This window comes from Camelus dromedarius, chromosome 12, assembly GCF_036321535.1.
Source record: "Camelus dromedarius isolate mCamDro1 chromosome 12, mCamDro1.pat, whole genome shotgun sequence".
Taxonomy (NCBI): domain Eukaryota; kingdom Metazoa; phylum Chordata; class Mammalia; order Artiodactyla; family Camelidae; genus Camelus; species Camelus dromedarius.
Window position 1 is genome coordinate 33,785,153 of NC_087447.1, and position 21,529 is coordinate 33,806,681.

A 21,529-nucleotide genomic window follows, 5' to 3' on the forward strand; every position below is an offset into this window, starting at 1 on the left:
AGTCTAAGATCAAGGCACAGGCTGACTCTGGTGAGGGGCTGCTTTGTGGTTCACAGACATGCCTTCTTGCTGTGTCCTCAAATGACAGAGGAGAGGAAGGGATCTCTCTGGAGATGTATACATACATTGGTCTATTTCTAGATTTTTATTCTGCTCCATTAATCTATATAATCACATGCCAGTAATTATTCTAATTACAGAAGCTGTATAGAATTTTTTCTATCTAGTAAAGCTGGTCTACCTTCACAGCAAAATTGTTTTTAGTGTTTCTGGACAATTTTGTATGTTTATTTTCCCATAAGAACAAGAGAATCAGCTTGGCTATGTTTTATTTTTTAAAGTCTTAGCATTTTTACAGGGATTGAATTAAAACATAAATTATTTTATGGAACAGACAAAATTTTATTTTGAGTTTTCTTTGCAAGAACATGGTATTACTTTCAATTTGTTTAAATCATCTGTTATGTTCTTCAGGATTTTTTTTTTTTTAATATTTTTCACATTACTTAAGTTTGTTCCAATGCCTTTTATCTTCTCTACTGTGGAGTCTGTTCCATTACATCTTGAAAATACAATTTACCCGAAATGACTCCAGAAGAGAGAAAAATCTAAACAGCCTAATTAGTTGTCAAAAAGCTACTACTCAGTGTCTCTTCTCCTCTGTTGCTCTGAGAAGGATGAGGCCCAGATGGTTTTATAGGAGAATCTGACTGGTCCTATACATGCAGCCTGTCTGGGTGACTCAGCACATTTTAACATGACCACTTCACACACAAAAAGTCAAAAATTATAAGATGCAACCTATACGACATCATTGCAAACAAAAATGAAATATTTTTTAAAGTCACAAATAAAACATATTAACCGCAACATCTAGAAAATACTGTAATACATAGCATATATATTTATAGTACGGTTATAGTATATCCAATTGGAATATTATATAGTATAAAATGATAATAAGATATTCCATTAAAATGTTTACGGAAAGTCAAGCTGGCAGCACTAATACCGTCCAGGGTAGAATCTTTCTGACCCCCAGAGTCCATTGCTAGGAATTTATTTTATTATTTATTCTCACATAAATAAAAATTTGATTTTTAATATTTTAAACTTTTATACACAGCATTATTTTATCACAAAAAATTAAAACATATGAATTAATCTGACATTGGCTTTATGAGCCATTAAAACAATGTTAATAAGAAATTACCTTAGAAAAATTGCTGAGTGATGAAAGCTAAGTACAGAAATACATGTATCATTTACTCCAATTAGAGTATGTGCTCTTTTATAAGACTCTCTCTATATATACATATATATTATTCTTATTTAATCCTTTCTGAAGGGACATGAGTTTCAGAGAAAGGAAGTAACAGATCTAGGTTTAAACAGCTGGTAATTTGTAAAGCTAGCACTCAAACACAGGTCAATCTGCTTTCAAAGCCTACCTTTAAATTATAGTTTGAATTGTATACTATTTATTACAACTAGCTCAGATTTAGGTAGTTGAGTAAATAAACTAAAACTTGATAGAATCAAAGAAAGTTAGAAATGATAACAGAATACACTAACATTTTATAAAATGATGAAGGTATGTGATTCATTTTCTAAAGAGAAAAAAAAGAGAGAAGAAAGTAAATCAATTTTAACTGTAGATAATAATCAAAAGCATAAAGAAGGCACTAACTGTGAATTTCTTCAATGAACTACAAATAGAAATTAATTATGAATGAGTGATAACACGATTGTGCCACCCTAGTTAAATTAACTCTGAGAAACCATATGGCCTCCACAGGAGCTTTGTGAATTAAAAAAATATTAAGGAAGGAATGAAGGAAAGGAAGCAGGAAGGGAGGGATGGAGGGAGAAGGGAAGAAAAGGAGGAAGGAACACATTTTTAGTTACAAGCACCTTTTCAAAAATAAAACTGCCATGCACTATATAATACGATATAGAAGCTACTGCTGGGATGTGGAATTTATTTGTCTAATGGAGATAAAAGAAAACATAAACAATGGTAATAAAACTTAGAAAAACATGTAACTTCATACATTTAAAAAAAGAATTATATTTAAATAATTTCATGAACATGTTCTGTCATGGCACACAAAAATCATATGACCTATATATGAAAAACAGTGCGGGGGGTAGGGTATGGGGTATGGCTTAAGCAGTAGAGTGCATGCTTAGCAAGCACAAGGTCCTGGGTTCAATCCCCAGCACCTCCTCTAAAAATAAACAAAACCTAATTACCTCCACCCATTCTACCAAAAAAATAAAATAAAATAAAATAAGAAAAACAGTGTGAATTAAAATGTCACTAATGAATCTCATTCTAATTACTTAGTCATTCTATTTCAACATAATGGTGTTCAAAGTGTAGTAGCACAGGGTTAAGGGCACTAGACTAGAACTAAAACTCTCAGGTATGTTTGTTTATTTGTTTGTTTAATTTTGGTTTTGTTTGGTTTTTTAGTTGTCTCTTTCAGAGCGAGTCAGTTGGTAATTGGTCTCAAGTTTCCTCATGTGTAAAATGGAGATAAATACCAGCCATGCCCACTTATAGGTATATTGTATAGGGACAATCAGACAACATGCCTGAAAGTATTCTATAAATTATCAAATGCTATTTAAATATATGGTAATTATTTCCTAAATCTGCAGCCATAGTATAATAAAGTATCCTGAATCATTTAAAAATGTGGAAGTTCCTGATTATTTAATATTGTTAATTACAGGAAATTATATCCTGAATATGCTTTAAAGGGTTAGAAATTGATACATATGGTATTTTACATTACACTCTACTTTTGAAAAACCACAGTTGCCAAGCAAAACTAATTACACATTGATAAATTAAATGAAAGTATCTTAGGCAAAGCACTAAGGAAAAATAACCCAACTTATTAATAAGCCCTTTTCTGGCTTGGCAGGTTTAATCTCTTCAGTAAAACCGGTAAATGGAATACAAAATAATTAAACATAACAAGTTTTCCATGGTCATGTATTTTGCTCAAAAATGTATAATACATACAATATTTATATAATATTGCTACAAATAAAAAATTACAGGCAGAAAGTGACTATATATAGATCTATGAACTCAGTAAAATGTGCATTATATCCATAGAAATATTCATATTTATTTAATTTCTCAATAATTAATCTTATGATTACTAATACCTATGCCTTTTCAGTATTTTCTTATGTAATATAAAACAAAAGTCTATTCAGGAGCATACTGAAAAAGAAACTTCCAACTTCTTTTTACTTAACAAATTCTTATGGCATTCACATCAAAAAGTATCAAAAAAAAGATGGCTCAAAGAAAGGAAATGATAATACATAACAAAGTGATAACAACAAAAATAATAGAATTTTAGAAGCAGAAAGGTTTAAAAAATTATTTCACAGATGAGGCCCACAGAGACTCACCACTTGCCCAAAATTATTACCTGGCTGGTTCCTGAGAATCCAGGCAGGACAAGTGATTCCCCAACTAGTACATGCTTAATTTCTATACAACACATTAAGGAAAGAATTAAATAAAAATCTGGGCATGTTCTAACTATAAACATAAAGCAAAATCTTTAATAGTAACAATATCTGCTTCCCTGAAAACAAAGTGATTTTTCAGATGGATATTAAACTGTTTCAGCACTTGAGTGCAAATATAAAAATGATAAAAAAAAATTCTTAGTTTCTGCTGAAATAACATAAAAAAGCATACAAAAAAGCCAAGTTAAAGAACTGATAAAAACCAATGTTTTAAAAATGAAATAATCTATTCACCTAGAGTGCGAATTAGCAGAAGCAGAGAAACACAAATCATCATAAACCTCTCATGATAGGTAATACTTCGGCCAACTCAGCTAAATCACAAGCAAAATACTGCTCTTAGGAAACAGATGTAGAAAATGAAAAGCCAATCTTTATGATATTCCAAACAATATAAAAATCAGGAAAAGAGATTTTTCTGCATATAATAGTTGTCAGTCACTGCTACAATATCATGTGAAGCCCATGAAATAACTGCAGAGAAGTATTTTTTAAAATGGAGGTGGAAGGGAAACTATAAAATCCTGAGTTACCAAGAGACACGTTCTTGAAGTAGAAAGAGTGGGAAAAAATTCAAGCAACAATATATAAGTGGATAATACTCCTGACTGAACTAATGAACTAATTTCCAATAAGGAGGAACAAACTGAAAATCTGAACGTTTAGGTAAGCATGCCAATGTAGACAGGGAAGGAAGGAGAAAGTGAAGAAGGAAAAAATGGAAAAATTCACAAGGGAGGGAAAACAAATGACACAAATTTCAAAATACACACACAGTGAAAGATCACCTTTGAAATAGAGTGAGGCACTATTAAGACTAATTATAAAATATAAACAATATCATAAAGGGGTAAATAAATGAGGTTTTAAAAGAAAGCACATGAAAAAAATTCTACCTTACAATATTTGACCCTACTTACCAATAACTTCTCAGAATTATTGATTTTTAACTAACTAACATGAACTAAAATAATAATTAAAAGTGCTTTGGTACGAGGTTTATCTTATACATGTGAGATTAACAGGAATCACAATAAATCAAAAATGTGGTTTATGCAAAAATATATGGATAAGCCCAGTTTAACTAAGCTATGCCACTGTAATTAATGAATTGCAATTTAAAAAAGAGTCAGTGTTTCTGTTACCAGTATCTTGTACCACAGAGCAGCATCCTAAAAGCCTTCCATGAAATAAAGGCGGTGTACAGGAAATCAACTGCTGTCACAACGATGACTTAGAATTTCTGCCGCCCAAGATGCACGTGAAATGTACAGTTCTGTAGCCTATGTACTCACCTTGTCTTTGAAGATATGTGGATTCTGGTATATAAAATCGCGGTAACTTTCTGTTCGTACTTTGTCCTAGGGTAGAGAGAGGAGAACATCGTGTTTACAGGATAGTCTGAACAAACAAAAATTTTTAAGGACGAGATTTGTTCATTTATCACACACGGCTAGCTTCCATAGCCGCTTTTTGCCTAGAAAACCAAGCTTAATCTTCTTCTCCTAAAAGAAAATAATAAATAATAGAAATAGCAACAACACACAAAGAAAACATTCAAGAACATCGCAAAGTCAAAGAAGATCTAAAATCTTAAAAATGGACATATTTTCATCTTGACATGAATTATCATGATAAAACTTCACATGATAATTAAAGCTAACAGAAGATGAATGTTATGTTTTGCTCCTTTAAACGAGGCCTGGAATCTAGAGTCTATTCCCTGTAGTAAAACTATGCTAAAATATGGGAGAAAAACACCAAGAGTTAGATGCAAAACTTTTAGTTCCATACGAAAAATGAAGCTAAACTAAGTATAGTTTTCTAAGAAAGTCACTGGTCAGCATCTATCTGATTTATAATCCTGTTTTGTTTCTAGAAAAGTCTGTAGTAGGAAATGATGCTTTAAGGCCTTTAAGTCTTAAAAGTGAATCACCTGAGCCCTGCGGCCCTCACTATGAGACTTCTCTACTCGGGAGTCCTACATGACCTGTGACCAACGCAGACCCTGAATGCTAACATTTATGTTGGTTTATGAACAGAGCTGATTTCCTTTTAAACTACCTCCGCTGAGACACATACTGACAGCAGATTAAGCCGCAAGCGGCCTTGCTGCCAAGTGAGTAAAACAAGTATGATAAAAATATCTCAGACTGGGAATTCCAGTTTTGGGTTTCACACTAGGTGAAAACAAAGCAGTTACACCAAATACTACAATATAAAACTATTTTACTCCCAACCGTTGTCTTTGATCATGTGAGCAAGCTCAATGATAAATTTTCCTTCCTTATAAAAACAAAACAAAACAAACAACCAAACTTTATACAACACATATCCTCCGCCCAAAACATTTTCATGCCAATATTGGGATTAAAAAAAAAATACGAAGGAGGTCTTAAATTAAAAGGCAAGTTGTTTTACTTAATTACTGGATCCAAAGAAGGGGGATTCCATAATTAAGCCCACATTTTCTAATGGAATTATTTCTAACTGTTCTACAAACAAAATTTTAACTCAGGTTTATTAAATCTTCCCCTGAATTCTTAAAGAATTACTTTGAGAATCTAATGTTTAAATGAATTTATACATATTATTATCTTATTTTACAACTTTTTTTTTAAACATACCGTTTCATACATTTTTACTATTTTTATAGTCTTCTTATACTATAACCAGTGACTTTTGCTGACACAATAAAACCTACAAAGAGTGTAAGTCAGTCAAGAAGGCAGCCACTTGGAAAGTTCTCACCAATCACATTGCCTCCCCACTGCTCTAACTTAATCACTAGTGTTCCAACTCCTGTCCTAAGTCCATGCACTGCTGCTCAGATCAACTACAATCCTTCATCTGGGCTATTTCTACACATCCATCTGTTTTTACTCATCCACTCACCTGGTGCAATGAAACCTAAAATATATTAAACACAGTGCCTTGGACATAGCAGAGCTTCGATTTAATAAATGAATCTTTGAAAGGAAAATTCACTAAACATGAAAATCCAAACAAATCAAAGACTGGCTCAAAAATCATTTCTAAAAATTTATTCCAACAGAAGATTAATCTTCCATATAAAATAAGGTAATAAACAGAAATAAAATTATCCTTTGCACCAACCTATTAAAACTAAGAAACTCAGAAGAGTAAAATTAGAGGTCCAATATTAAGAAGCAAGATAATCTTTTAAGGCTAGTCCAGTATAACAGGATTACTCCTACAAATATAAAAAAATTTTAAGTATGAAACTAAAGACAACAGAAAAGTTACATACTACAAATTTTACCTATTTAAGTAACAGTATGTTTTAAATGTATAGGCTCATGGAGGCAAACAGAATACATGAGTGGCTGCAATGAGGAAAATGTAGCAAAGAAAAATTATTTAATGGTGTTTTAATCTGTGATAATTGTTCACCAAAATGAATAATGTTTTTCTTGGGGAAAAAAAAATGATGATCTCAGATTTATAACATTAGCAACAATGACTCTTCTTCAGAAATATATACTGGATTTTCAATACAGCCAAAATATTATCTCACATACATCTCAAAAATGTTCTCCTAGGGCAGCCTACCCAAGCAATAGAAATAAAAGCAAGAATAAACAAATGGGACCTAATTAAACTTACAAGTTTCTGCACAGCAAAGGAAACCATAAGTAGAACAAAACGACAACCTATGGAATGGGAGAAAATTTTTGCAAATGAAACCAACAAAGGCTTGATCTCCAGAATATATAAGCAGCTCATATGACTTAATAAGAAAAAAACAAACAACCCAATCCAAAAATGGGCAGAAGACCTAAACAAGTAATTCTCCAAGGAAGACATACAAATGATCAATAGGCACGTGAAAAAATGCTCAATATCACTAATTATCAGAGAAATGCAAATCAAAACTACAATGAGGTGTCACCTCACACCAGTCAGAATGGCCATCATTCAAAAGTCCACAAATGACAAATGCTGGAGAGACTGTGGAGAAAAGGGAACCCTCCTATGCTGCTGGTGGGAATGAAGTTTGGTGCAGCTACTGTGGAAAACAGTAGGGAGATTCCTCAAAAGACTAGGAATAGACTTACCATATGACCCAGTAATCCAACTCCTGGGCATATATCCAGAAGGGACCCTACTTCAAAATGACACCTGCACCCCAATGTTCATAGCAGCACTATTTACAATAGCCAAGATATGGAAACAGCCTAAATGTCCATCGACAGATGAATGGATAAAGAAGATGTGGTATATTTATACAATGGAATACTATTCAGCCATAAAAATGACAACATAATGCCATTTGCATAACGCCATTTGGATGTCCCTGGAGAATGTCATTCTAAGTGAAGAAAGACAGAAAGAGAAAGAAAAATACCATATGAGATCACTCATATGTGGAATCTGAAAAAAAAAAAAAAAAAAAAGAACATAAATATAAAACAGACTCATAGACACAGAATACAAACTTGTGGTTGCCAAGGGGGTAGGGAGTGGGAAGGGACAGACTGGGAGTTCAAAATTTGTAGATACTGACAGGTATATGCAGAATAGATAAACAAGATTACACTGTATAGCACAGGGAAGTGTGTACAAGATCTTGTGGTAGCTCACAGTGAAAAAAATGTGACAATGAATGTAAGTATGTTCATGTATAACTGAAAAATTGTGCTCTACATTGGAATTTACACAACATTGTAAAATGACTATAACTCAATAAAAAAATGTTAAAAAAAAAAAAAAAGAAAGAAAGATATACTGGATTTTCAAAGGATTCTGAAAGTTCAAGTACTCTATCCCCCTACCAACTGTATCTCTGGAATTCAAAACAGTTATCTTCACTGTGACTCCAGAAAATAAGACCACAAACTACCTTTATTTATAATTATAACCACAACATATGCCAAAATAGTGTCTGTCATTAAAATAATAAAAAAAATTCAAACAGTATTTCTATAAAAGCAAGGTCAATTATAGGCATAAAAAAAAGTCCTGTATATAGGACTTCTCAATTTTAAATCATTTATAAGGATCAGACGAGACTGGCAGTAGCACAACCTTGAACAAATTATATGTGCTAAGAATTGTTATAATAAACAAAAAAATATTGCTTGATATAAGGCACATTTCATATTCATCCACAGTATGTAACCTAGTAAAATACAAAATGGACAAGTAGTTCCTTTTGAATGAAATACATCCATATCTCCTATAAACACTTAATCAAGTCATCTCCAAGGAGAAGTGACGCCATTGCATAGGCATGGAAAATTATATTAATAAAGGTTGAGTTAACTCTCTAAGTGAAAAGACAGCACTGGAAACTTCAAGCTGGAACTTCTTAAACATGTAAGTACATCAAAAGAACTTAAAGATATGTGAGCAGATGTGAAGATCCCTTAGTTACTAATATAAACCTATAAGGGAGCAGGACAGAGATTTGGAAATAAGCCCAAACTGGATTTCTCTGGATGATTGTACTGAGAACACTCGCATGTACTGTCTACCAGGAGTCTCAGTAACCCCATCTGCCTGAAAAACCCAACACAACGTCCATATCAAAAGCATTACAGGTTCGTGGCATTTAAATTGATAGGGTGCTTAAAATGGCAAACATGGACTTAGATTAACTCCTTTGAAGAAAATATTCCAGACACAATAAAATTAATTTTAAAAAAGAAAATGGAATATATTAATTTCTTTTAAACAAATTCACTCTGAACTTAAAATAATTTATTACTTATAACTGTTATTTGTAATGCTACGCCATTCCCCAAGTGACAACTAGCACAACCAACTGTGACACGTCATTAGTAAAGAAATGACATGACATTGTGAAAGACCCCAAATAATTACAACTATTATGAGTCAGCAAACCTCCACTCTGTGGTGCTGCAAAGCTGACTCGACAAAATATACACGTTATTAAATAGCCTTGGTTATTTTAAATGCATCTGTTTCAGGGAACATAGTCCCCAGGCTTCCATAAAATAAAACAATCTTTTGAGGAGGGATTTAGAAAGGAATTTTTTGTTTCTTGGTTTTAAGAAAAAAAAAGAAAGGTAAAATTTCTAAAATTTTCAATAATTTTTACACTTCAACATTTGTTTTACTCTAGCTAGCTATTTTAAATTTTACTGAATTAAAGTCACATTTTGCTATTGTATAATCTGTAATACAATGTGATAAAATGTATATATTATACCAGGTACAGCTAGAAATCTACTTATAGTTTATATGAACAGCACCATTATAAAAATTTAAACTAACCAAATTCAAATATCTGATTTGACTGATTTAGGAAATTCTTCTATATGTCAAGCATTTCAAATGCAAAACAGTTATGCCATAACAATGAGATTTATAATTAATTTTGTACCAAAGAATTATTATTCATCCAAACTATAGTATCTCTAATTAAAACACTAAAATGAATCATTCTCTTCATACATTAACAAACATATAATTTATTTGTTCCTACTTAAAAGTTGCTTTCAGAAGACTAAAACTGTCAGTTTTTTTCCAGTGTCCTATTTCAAGCGAAAATAAATCTCAAAATAAAGATTAATAATAATCATAGATAGAATTTACATTGACTTTGATGCGTCTATCATCTTTTGAACACAAGATGAGCTATCAAACACCAAAGAGATTTAAAAAGCAGTTCTCAAAAAAACCAAAAACAAACCCCCTCCCCAAAAAGCAGTTCTCCCACAGCGCATATATGAAGAGCTTGTTTTACTTCATTTTTCCTTTATATGGACTGTGCATTTGTGCTCTTTTCTAACCTTCAGCATCTCTTCGTGTATCCCATAATGCCCGTAAGAGCTGAAGTAAACACCATCCTCATCCTCCTGGAGGTCTGCAATGGTAGCCGTCGATGACGAGCAGGTTCTGACATCCGCGTTCATCACAAAATCCTGAGCAAATTGTCTGTAATCAATTTGAAATACACCCTTGAGACAAGTTTATTGGACCATGAAAAAAGGAAAGGCTAGAGGCAGAGGATGAGGCAGGGGGAGGGAGTGGAGTGTGGAGTGTTATGGGCCTTCAGTCACATTCTACCTTAAGCTCCCTCTGCTGGAGCTTAAGCAATGGCATGTTCAAATCCAGTGGTAAGCATTCATTCTGCACACCACAAAAGCACTGCCACCTGCCACCTGCAGATTATGGGTGTTTACATCCCCCAACGGAACAAAAGAAGTACACTATCTTTATTCAACTTTATCATTCCTACTGTTCCAAAATCATTTTTTAGCAGCTGAATCAATGTAGTATATTCCAATGCTATTAAATATTCTTCAAAACCATATTATCCCATGGAAGGGTTCTATAGGCAGAAAGTATATCCAAATTGGTAATTATTTGCACACACCAACACCATCCACTTACGCTCTAAATATCAGTTCCCTCTTGATCACACACATCAAGCAACTATAGGGTATCCATGGGGGAGAAGTGTAAAGAAGCAGGCAGTAGTAGAGTTGTTGGTTACTAGGATAAAATCTCAGAAAAGGGGAATGGAAACTACCATCAGCTATACTGTTTTTCCCTGCGGGACATTCTGGCAAACTATCACATGGGTACTCAGGCAACAGCAACCAACTTACAAATCTAACAGGTTCAGCTATGTACTTGGCAGTGATGCAGAACCTCAGACCCTACCTATTCCACACCTCCTGAATCAGAACCCATAGTTTAACAAGATACCCAGGTGATTTGTATGCACATTAAATTCTGACAGGTACTAAGCCAGTAGAATACTGGAGAAAACCATCCTATGGATCTGGTTTTCTGATTACACACTACATCATAATTATACCTCAAATCTTTAAAAACAAAAATTTTAACCCTGTATTTTTCCCAGGCCTAAAAAATATTAATTCCTATGCTTTAAAAGCCTAGGAGAGGAAAAGTAAAATGGAGAAATCCATTAGAAATAAGGTAATTCAAAAGAAGATGTGGTATATTTATACAATGGAATACTACTCAGCCATAAAAACCGACAACATAATGCCATTTGCAGCAACATGGATGCTCCTGGAGAATGTCATTCTAAGTGAAGTAAGCCAGAAAGAGAAAGAAAAATACCATATGAGATCGCTCATATGTGGAATCTAAAAAACAAAAACAAAAACAAACAAACAAAAACAAAGCATAAATAAAGGACAGAAATAGACTCACAGACAGAGAATACAGACTTGTGGTTACCAGGGGGTGGAGGGTGGGAATGGATAGACTGGGATTTCAAAATTGTAGAATAGACTACACTGTATAGCACAGGGAAATATACACAAAATGTTATGATAACTCACAGAGAAAAAAATGTGACAATGAGTGTGTATATGTCCATGAATAACTGAAAAATTGTGCTGAACACTGGAATTTGACACAACATTGTAAAATGATTATAAATCAATAAAAAATGTAAAAAAAAAAGAAATAAGGTAATTCACACCAGATAGACACATTATAATTGACTGTACTTCAATAAAATAAAAAATTTTAATAAAAAAAAGAAATAAGGTAATTCAAAGGAAGGCAATATCAAGGAACAAAAAACATTCAGGAGGAAAAGACTCCCCAGAAAAATTACCATCACTATGAAAGTAATTATAAAGAAATATATAAGATTAGGTAAAACTACAGACATTTATGTTAATCAACTACACCCACAATATATAAAAATACCGCATATCTTAATATTACTAAACTTAAACATCCACACTGTGCTCTCCAGTAAATGAAATGTATCACCTTTTTATGAAATATCTAGTATATGAAACATTCTACCTTTTTATGAATTGTATTATTTGGGGGACCTAAAAAATTAATTTCCTGTAAGGTTGATAAATTACTTCATTCTCTGCAGATCTTCACGTGCTCCAGCTAATGCAGCTTCAGCAGACAGTGCCCTGGCTTCCATATGTTTCAATTTTTCTACGACGGATGTATTTTCACTGAGCCCATTGGGGTATGAGAATGGGACTGACACCGGTTCATAAAGATCTTCTACATCTAGATAAATAAATGGACATTCTTATAAGGCCATCTTATAACAGTGAAGTACATACAAATGTGTTAGGAATAAATATATACTAAGTGCCTATGATACAGCCAACTGAGAAAAATTAATACGGTTACTTAAATATTTAACATACAAACTGTTTCCATTTGAATTTAAAGAGCAGGCTGTTAGTCTAAGTTTTTCATTAGTTGGCTAAATTGAGCATATAAATGAGCATTAATTGTACTGAACCAAACTCAGGAAGAAACAAAGAAGTAGAAGGAAAAAAACCCTAATATTTATTGATCATCAGGCAACTTTCAAGTTCATGCCTTGTATCTCATTCTGTCTCCAAAACAAACCTAAAATATAAACATTAATCCCTATTTTAAGACATCGGAAAAATAAATTTCAGAGAAATTGACCTGCCCAAAGTCATAGAGCTGTTTAATGAAGGAACTAAGATTCAAACCAACGCCTGCCTTCTGAGCCCATGTTCTTGCCACTACACAGGGCCACCTCCAGGCTCTGGGTCCTTATCTGCAGAACAGCAGGTATCACATTTAGATATTCCTTAAGGACAGTGTACAGGTAAAGAATTCTGTATATTCAATAACTTTTTCATCCTGGGTAAGGTGGTGTGCATTCTATACATGGTCTTACTGCTGATATTATTAAATACTCTAATTTCTAGCATTATTAAAAATTCTTGATGTAAAATTAATTTCATTATATGTAAATTACTAACTTCTGCTGTAGAACTAATAACTGTAAACAGAAGTTGACATATAGAACTAGTGAGTTTTACAAAATCCCAGTGTCCACTGACTAGTCTAATTAACTTTCAGATCAACTTAAAGCAATAAAAACAATGCAGATATAACACTGTCTTCTCAACACAGCACTGAGGGAAATTGGACTTTTTTTTCCTATTCAGTTTTTAGTTGCAACACTTCTTCAGAGTAGGGACAAAATAACTAAGCTTAACAAATACATAATAATATTATAACTTAGAGATTAGCTAAATTGAACTTGTTATAAAATGCAGCTGTGTCACTAATCTCTAGCCAGTCTGGCAGAATACTGATTCATTGTTTTCAGAAACCATAGATTTATCCACTATTTAATTCACCAAAAACTAGTGAGAGCAACAAAATATTGCCAGACTATTATAGAGGATGGTGTACCATATTTTCTGCTTCCTACTAATACACTCTCAAAGTGTATCTTATCTTCAAATCTCTTCAAACTGTTGCAAACCACCTTGCTTAGGTTATAGAGAAACTGGTTCCATTGTTTTAGCTGGTTTCTCTATTTTGCTTTCTGCTGCAACAGAAGTTAGTCAGAATAAAAGTTTTCAGCATTAATCACAGAGTTGTCTCTTGGTTTCTGTGGGGGATTAGTTTCCAGAACCCCTCCTTGGATACCAAAACTTGTGGATGCTCAAATTCCTATATAAAATGGTCTAGTATTTACATATGACATTTTAAATCCTCTCTAGACTCCTTATAATATCTAATACAATGTAAATGCTGTATAAATAGTTGTAAATACTATGTAAATATTTGCCAGCAGGCAGCAAATTCAAGTTTTATTTTTTGGAATTTTCCAGAATTTTTTTTCCTGAATATTTTTCATTGGAGGTCGGTTGAACCCAAAGTCACAGACTCACAGAAGGCCACTTGTATACAGATAATCATTGACGAAAGGTTAAATGTACAGTTTTGAAAAGGAGAAAGGGCTGAGTAAACATTAAGATTCATAACTATATCTAAACTGTCTAATTCAAACTCCCAAAGCATATTCAGGAAGATGAATTTCTACATCTAAATTCTGTCTCAGGAGGTTCAAATACCTGGAGCCTTCATTTTCGCAGCTGAGAACTACCACAAAAGATGGTCAATTTGTCAGGAAGATGTAACAATTATAAATGAGAATAAACCTCACAAAAGAGTGTCAAAATACATGAAGCAAAAGCTGACAGAATTACAGGCAACGACAGGCAAAAACAAACAATCCTCTAATCAGTCAGAGATTTAAATACATCCCTATCAGCAACTGATGGAGCTAGACAGAGCTAGCTAAAAATCCACAAAGGCACAAAAGATCTGAACAAAAATATTCAGCACTGTGAACTATTTATGGAATACTGCACCCAGTAACTTTATCTTGACACCTTTGAAGAATACTGATCAGTAATTCTGTAGAATGCCTCTCAACCTGCATTTCTCTGATGTTTTTCATTACTGGAATGAAATCATACACTTCTGGCAAGAACATTTCTCTGGCAGAGAAATGATGTCCTCAGAGTACTACACCAAGGGGTTCATGGTGTCCACTGTGCCTTATTACTGGTGATGTGAACCTTGATCACTTGGTTGTGGTGGTGTCTTCTTGATTTTTTCCACTCAAAAGTTACCATTCCCTTTGCAGCTAACAAACTTCTTGGGAGATACTCTGAACTATGCAAATCCTGTTTCGCTTTAACTTTGTGCCCACTAACCTTAGCATACATTGGTGGCTCTTTCATGCAAGTTATTACTGTGGTGTTCGTCTAATGCTGATTCTGTTTCTCTCTTTCCTCTACCTTTATTAATAGGAATTCTATGCTAAAGTGGAGCTGTTCCTTCCCTGTTTATTTGGTGGATTATTCAGGTCAGTATGAACTCATGGATGTTTATTTTATCCTAGGGATTAAAACCGAACAGTACTATTTTCTGTGTTGCTCAAATTCTTCAGCTTTGGCCATTAGGAGCTCCTTCAGTCTGGTTCCTGTGTTTCTTTAGCTAAGTCCTCAATCCCCCCACTTTTTCTTTGTATGTATTTCCTTATTTTCTGGAACAAGATGTCACAGACTTATGTTGTGTTTTCCTTGCCCCATTATGGACTCAATCACTTCTTCAAGGAGCCTTGCTTCCTTTTATCAATAGAGAATTAATAAAGGATTATAAATCAAGATCTGGGCACTAGGTATGCTCTTTGCTACTGGGGTTCTTCAAGGCCCTCTCAACCAAAAGAGCTAGAAAATATATGTTATATATACTGACACACATATGAACACACTTCCATATTTCTGTATCTATCTACCTATTAAAAACTGAATTTATCCTGATATTTCTGATCCCGATCTATCACCAAAGGACTCAATCTATCCTTCACTTCCTTTTTTGAAATCTCCTTCTCCAGCGGTGAGAAACCTGGCTCTTACTATCCATAACGTACTTACTTGTTCCATTCTAGCATTCATGAAAAGTAGTGTCAGAACGGCTAATCCACATCCTAGGCTCTAGTTCCTCATTTTATACATGAACACTTAAAAACAGAAAGCTTCAGTGCTTTGTCCAGGGTCACATAGTTCTCGAGTCCTACATTAAGGTTCTCACTACTACATCACACTGCCACACAAGTTCTCTTGATGGTACCTGTCAAGGAAATGAGTGGTTTTCCAGTTTTCGCTTATCAAAGAACTGCTCAAATACACACTGTCCAGCTACTATCTGTGAAGGTACATGTCTGCCTAGAACGGTCTTGCTGTTGTGAAGAGAGCAAACCCTCTACCTCACTTGACTGGCACAAAAAAAATGAAAGTATAAATTAAAACAAATAATAATAAATCATGAACTCCAATAAATTAGACCTATAAAGCAACCATAAGAATGCAACAGAATTTTCACAAGATCCCTGTTCAAGAAGGAATAAACCAAAACACAGAGTAAGTAACTAAGGAAGAAAGCTACAATCCAGAAATGAGAAGGGGGAGAGTATAGCTCAAGCGGTAGAGGGCACACTTAGCATGCAGAGGTCCTGGGTTCAATCCCCAGTATCTCTTCTAAAAATAAATAAACCTAATTACCTCCCCCCACCATCAAAATAAGATGATTAAATACAATAATAAATAAAATAAAACATTAAAAAAAAAAAGAAAGAAATGAGAGTGACCCTGCCATAGGGCAGCTTCAGAGTTAGTGTAAGTGAGGAAACCCATGGAAATTTGCATGGAATCTGTTTTAATCAAAACAAAATCTCAGTCAATTAGATGTCTTAAGAAAAGTCAATTATCAGATCTGATTATGCTAGATAAAAGCAGCAAATATTATTAAATTTACTTAAATCTATTAAATATCAAAGTTACCAATTTAAAAGCTGTAATTTATATTAAATAAAAACCTTAATTTTAGTTACACTAAAAATCAGTCTAACAACTCAAAATTATTCTCTCAAGTCTTCCTATGTTTCAGGACACCTTGTACACAATGTTTAACCCCAGATGATATTCCTCCCTGGTAACTGCTAGTGTGACTCTCACTTTTTAAGTGACTTCACCTTCCTATCGAAACCAACTACCTAATGAGGTCTTTAGAGAATCAAGGAGATGAATGTATTTTCCTAGGACACCTAACCTCTATTCTGCCATAACAGACGACCCTACTCTAAAGCAGATACAGTATGTTCATCTTACCAAATTGAAGTAAAAGGTCATCTTCTAGTACTGGCTTCAAATACTCATCTTTCTCCCAAGGCACTGGGTTGTATATGGAATTCATATACTCAACTGTAGGATTCTGGAGGCAAAATTAATTGCATATTTTTTCATCTCATATAATCACAGGATTCCCCTACCAAAAACTAGGAAAATTAAACACAAAAGGAAATCGTGTCCATGTTACACAAAACTTCTGTTTAAAGAGTCTATGTTTACCTGCCATTTCATTAACTTGACTGGATGATTGCTTAGTTAACAGTTTTAATGCACAGTTTTGTATTGTTTGGATTTGGGCGAAGTAGCAATATAAACATCAACTGAACAGAAAAAAAGGATTTGAAAAAACAGAAAAAGAGCAATCAAAGTACTTAAAATCACACTAGAAGTGATTTCCGGTTTTACAGAAAAGACTACCCATATTTCCCTTTATCTGACACTGAATTACTCTCAAGTAACACTGATTCATCTCTTAGATACAATTAAAAACGACCTTGCTAAGTATGGGATGTATCCACTCACATGGTGCTACAGCTGTGCTAGTTCCTGATGGCCATGACTCCCTCAAAACAATTGAGTGTCAAATTTAAAACAGTTCCTTATATGGTAGTTCCCCGTAGTCTTACAAGTTGGTGCATTCAGAGTCGCTGCAGTATTTCTTTAGTTTTTAAACAAAACTGTAAATTAAGCTACCAACTTACCTTAAGTCTAATAAAATTTATTAGTTTAATGTATCCATAAAATTCAAGTCCTAAAGAGGGGGAAAAAAAAAGTCACCTTTTTTAACATCACATGAGTTTCGTTTCATTGACCTGCTCTATACATGCTTCTCTGGTTAGACAATAACCTATTTCTTTCCTCTATACTACTTACAATACTTTAAATTTCTTATTAAGAACTAGAAACATTAACTTTGACACTTCAGAATATTTTAATGGAGAAACAGCCACAGATGACAAATTTTTAAATGCTTTTTTTGCATTTCTGAAAAACAAGAAAATTAATTTTTAGAATTCTACTCCTCACTTATCAGAATACGAAAGAGGAAAATTCAGCCCTAGATTTTACCAAGTATTTGGTGGTTGATATTAAAGCCAAAAGTTTCTAAATCTCTAACATCTGTGGTGCCTACTAAACTATAATTTTGCCAGGACACAGAGTACACAAAGTATACTAGCTTTTTACATTAAGTTAAATGATGCAAGTGAAAAAACGAGGCTTGTCATCATCTGGTTCTCATATTTCCAAAAATGAAGCAGCATTTTAAACAGGGAAAGCATATCCAACTAATTATTTGTCATGAGAAATATTGCTATGAGGAACATAACAGCATACAAAAATGTTTCACAAGCATAACAGCATACAAAAACCTATGTGGTAGGTAAAAAAATACAAAATTATATAAAGTATGATTCCAATTCAGTTTTAAAATACACACTAAAAACATGAAAAAAAAAACCAATGCAACTAAGTCATTTATGTCTTACAAAAATAGCTGCAGCTGAATTTATGAATTATAAACATAATGCACCCACCATAAGTTTATCTGAGACCTAAAGTCTGCCTAATGTTTGCTATTCTTCAATAATGTCCTTTCTAGTTAGTAATAAACACAGGGACCAAAAAGCCAATTCTGTATTCAGTTAATTTTAGCAGGCTACTGTAGCTCTTCTGCATTTCTTTAGAGTGGTAAGCTCTCATTACTTATTTTTAAATGCAAGTTTCAATAGAATCATCATCTGAATCTTGGGCTTACCACTTTATCACTCCCTTTTCCCATACTCTCTTATCAAACTCCTTATGAAACTCAATTTTGTATGCCTTTAAGTCCATGTTATGCTTTGACCTCACCGCCTTTTCCAAAGTCCACCTCTATACTTGCTCTCCCTAATTCTCCCTAATTCTAATACTCCCCTCTTCTCTTCCTAATTCGAATGATAAAAATGCAATTGCATTACAAGAGTTTTTTATTCCTTTATAGTTGTGAACCAATGTAAGCTTAAATGCAGTGAATGTTCTCTAGAAGAATGACTTACTCATTTTTTCCTCAAAAGCCACTTGTCAAAAAAACTGTATTTCCGTAAGTTGTTGCTATACGTTTCACTATATTAGACTTGGACAGAAAAGGAAAGGTCTGGAAAAATATAAAGTCTAAACTTAAATTTCACAACTAAAAATTTCTTTATTCTAAAAAATACTCACCATGTTTATGAACCATGTTATCAATATTAAATTGATGCTCAGACTTACAGTGTGAAAACGTTTCTTCAGCAGAGGTAAATAACCTGAAAAATCAAGCAACAGCTTCATGGAATAGTCCCCTAAGAAGTTTAAACATTGATTTCACGTTAGATATAAAAGTTTTCGCCCTACTCTGCAGGTTTCCAGTTTTACTTCCAATTAACAGGAAAACAAACATACCTGTAGATGAAAGAAACTCAGCACTTCTAAAGGGAAACATTACTTCTGAGTCCCATTTTCCACCTAAAACAAACCGCCCTTAAAAACTGAACTTAATTTATTTGCTAAATAATAACACTGAATTTATCAAGAGGCTTTTAAGAAAGAGAACTCCCTTTGATAGATTGTTGTCTCTCAAGACATGAAAATTTCGTTTATAAGATTCTTTTCTCCTCTAAGTGTCAACTCTGCTTTCAGAGGCTTTGAAATGGCACAGCTGAGATAGCTTTAAGAAATAATGCACAAAATATAATTTCATAGCTGGCACATTCCCCAAGTGCGATACTTCAAAAGTGGTCTTGCAGTGATCCCCAAGGACTTGCATTACACACACTGTGAGGACCAAGCTTCTTTATTATGTGACTTGCAAAACTGATGGGCACGTAATAACATAGGAATGCACCACAGAGAAGCTGCATACCTCTTGTGTGCCTAGCACACATGCAGATTTCAACAAACGTTTATTCAGATGGGTTATTTTTGCAGTATTAAGCAGCCTATCACAAAGAAGCACCTCCCTGATACTCAATAAAGGTTACTTTGCGAGGACGTAGGCAGCCTGTACTCTGTAACTGCCCAAATGAGGGTACAAGTGAGAACGACGACGACTCAACAGGAGCTAGTGTACCACCATCAGCACCAGGCCCAGATTCAGGAGAAACCAGTAAAATGTTTAAAGTAACACTGGCTAACGTATGCCAGGCCTCTTTCATACACACTTGCCCAGAACAGCAGCCAAAGTCAAAGTTTGTTGAGACGAAGAGGCAGAATTTTAAGTAGAAAGAATATTGATTTGGATATAAGACAAAGCACAGCTTTGTGACCTTGAACAAGTTTTTGGTGTTGCTGCCTCTTTTCTCCTAAGTGAAAAGGCATCAATTCCTTCCCTTTCAATAGGCGGGAAGCCCTAAGAAAGGTGGCTCTTTAAATGGCTCAACTGGAAATACTACACCTCAGAAACTTTATATTTGTTAAGAATTATAGAATGGGAAAGCTGGAAGGGTCCTGAGGGGTTACCTAGTGACTCTCAAACTTGTTACTCCTTAGAATCACCTGGGATAGTGTCTTTACAAAAAGATTCCTAGACCCCATTCCTGATTTAGAAGGACTGAGGTACAGAGTTTAGTACCTGTATTTTTTTTAAGTGATTCAGGTGACAAAGGTGCACAACCAGATTTGGGAGCCACAGATCCAGACCAGAACCCTTTCATTTTACACAAGGGGAAACAGGCCCGCCGAAGAGAAGCGTAACCTGGCTTCCAGGTCATGGCTCCTCCCTCTAAACCACAGTGGGTCTTGCTTCCCGACAAACCACGGGTTCCACATTTGGAGAGGAGCCACTCTGGTTGGACTCCAGACGAGCGGACCACACAGACCCATGCGGCCCGGACATCGAGGGCGGAGCCTGGAGCTGAGGTGGACGAACCTGTCACAGAACAGGCAGGGGGTCTGCTGCTTGTCGTGGGGGAGATCGGCATCGTCCTCATCCTCCCAGGCGGCCTCGTCACCGCTGTCTGACAGTTCTGGCAGGTCCTCCTCCTCCTCCTCCTCCACAGCGCCCCGGCCGCCTAGCACACGCAAACCATCAGATCTGCCTCGGACACCAGTGCGAAACGGGCGCACGAGGGGCAGGGAGGGGAGAACGCTCTGGGCCCCGCGAGCGCTCTCCCGCCCCGCTCCTCGCCCCTCCCCCACCCTCCCTGAAGAGCCCCACCTCCCCAGCTTCCGCAGGGCGCAGGGGGAGGGGAGGGTCTTGGACCGGCCCCGCGGCGGCGGCGCAGCCTTGGCGCTGAGGGGCCGGGTACCCACCGGTAGCGCCGGACGCTAACGAGCACATGGCTCCGGTGCCTGGGAGCCCGCTGCGCCTGGGGGCGGGGACCCGGCTGTGCAGTGCGCGCGCAGCCGCCCCCGAGCTCTCCGGGCTCGGGAACCCGGGAACGAGCGTGAGCACGAGCGCGCGGCAAGGCCGAGACCTGGCGAATCCCGCGGACGCCCAGGAACGCCAGAGCGCGCGCGCCTGCTCGGGAGTG

At 35.3% G+C, this 21,529-nt stretch overlaps 1 protein-coding gene across 5 annotated transcripts in view; it reads right to left on the reverse strand.

Annotated features, from left to right (window-relative positions):
* PRMT3 (protein arginine methyltransferase 3) overlaps window positions 1-21,529 on the reverse strand; it is a 146,828-nt gene extending 125,299 nt beyond the window's left edge. For 4 of the 5 annotated variants that reach the window (XR_010383378.1, XM_031459877.2, XM_031459875.2 and 1 more), the window contains exons 1-8: window positions 21,309-21,489; window positions 20,926-21,067; window positions 19,242-19,324; window positions 17,741-17,790; window positions 17,019-17,121; window positions 12,411-12,570; window positions 10,341-10,485; window positions 4,857-4,922 (exon numbers count right to left, since the gene is read on the reverse strand). Coding sequence is in view for 4 of the 5 variants with exons in the window: in XM_031459877.2 (XP_031315737.2) it covers window positions 4,857-4,922; window positions 10,341-10,485; window positions 12,411-12,570; window positions 17,019-17,121; window positions 17,741-17,790; window positions 19,242-19,324; window positions 20,926-21,067; window positions 21,309-21,336 (777 nt within the window). In the remaining variant the exon portion in view is untranslated. Of the gene's footprint in view, window positions 1-4,856; window positions 4,923-10,340; window positions 10,486-12,410; window positions 12,571-17,018; window positions 17,122-17,740; window positions 17,791-19,241; window positions 19,325-20,925; window positions 21,068-21,308 lie in introns of all 5 variants that reach the window. The other variant, XM_031459878.2, reaches the window with a different exon arrangement.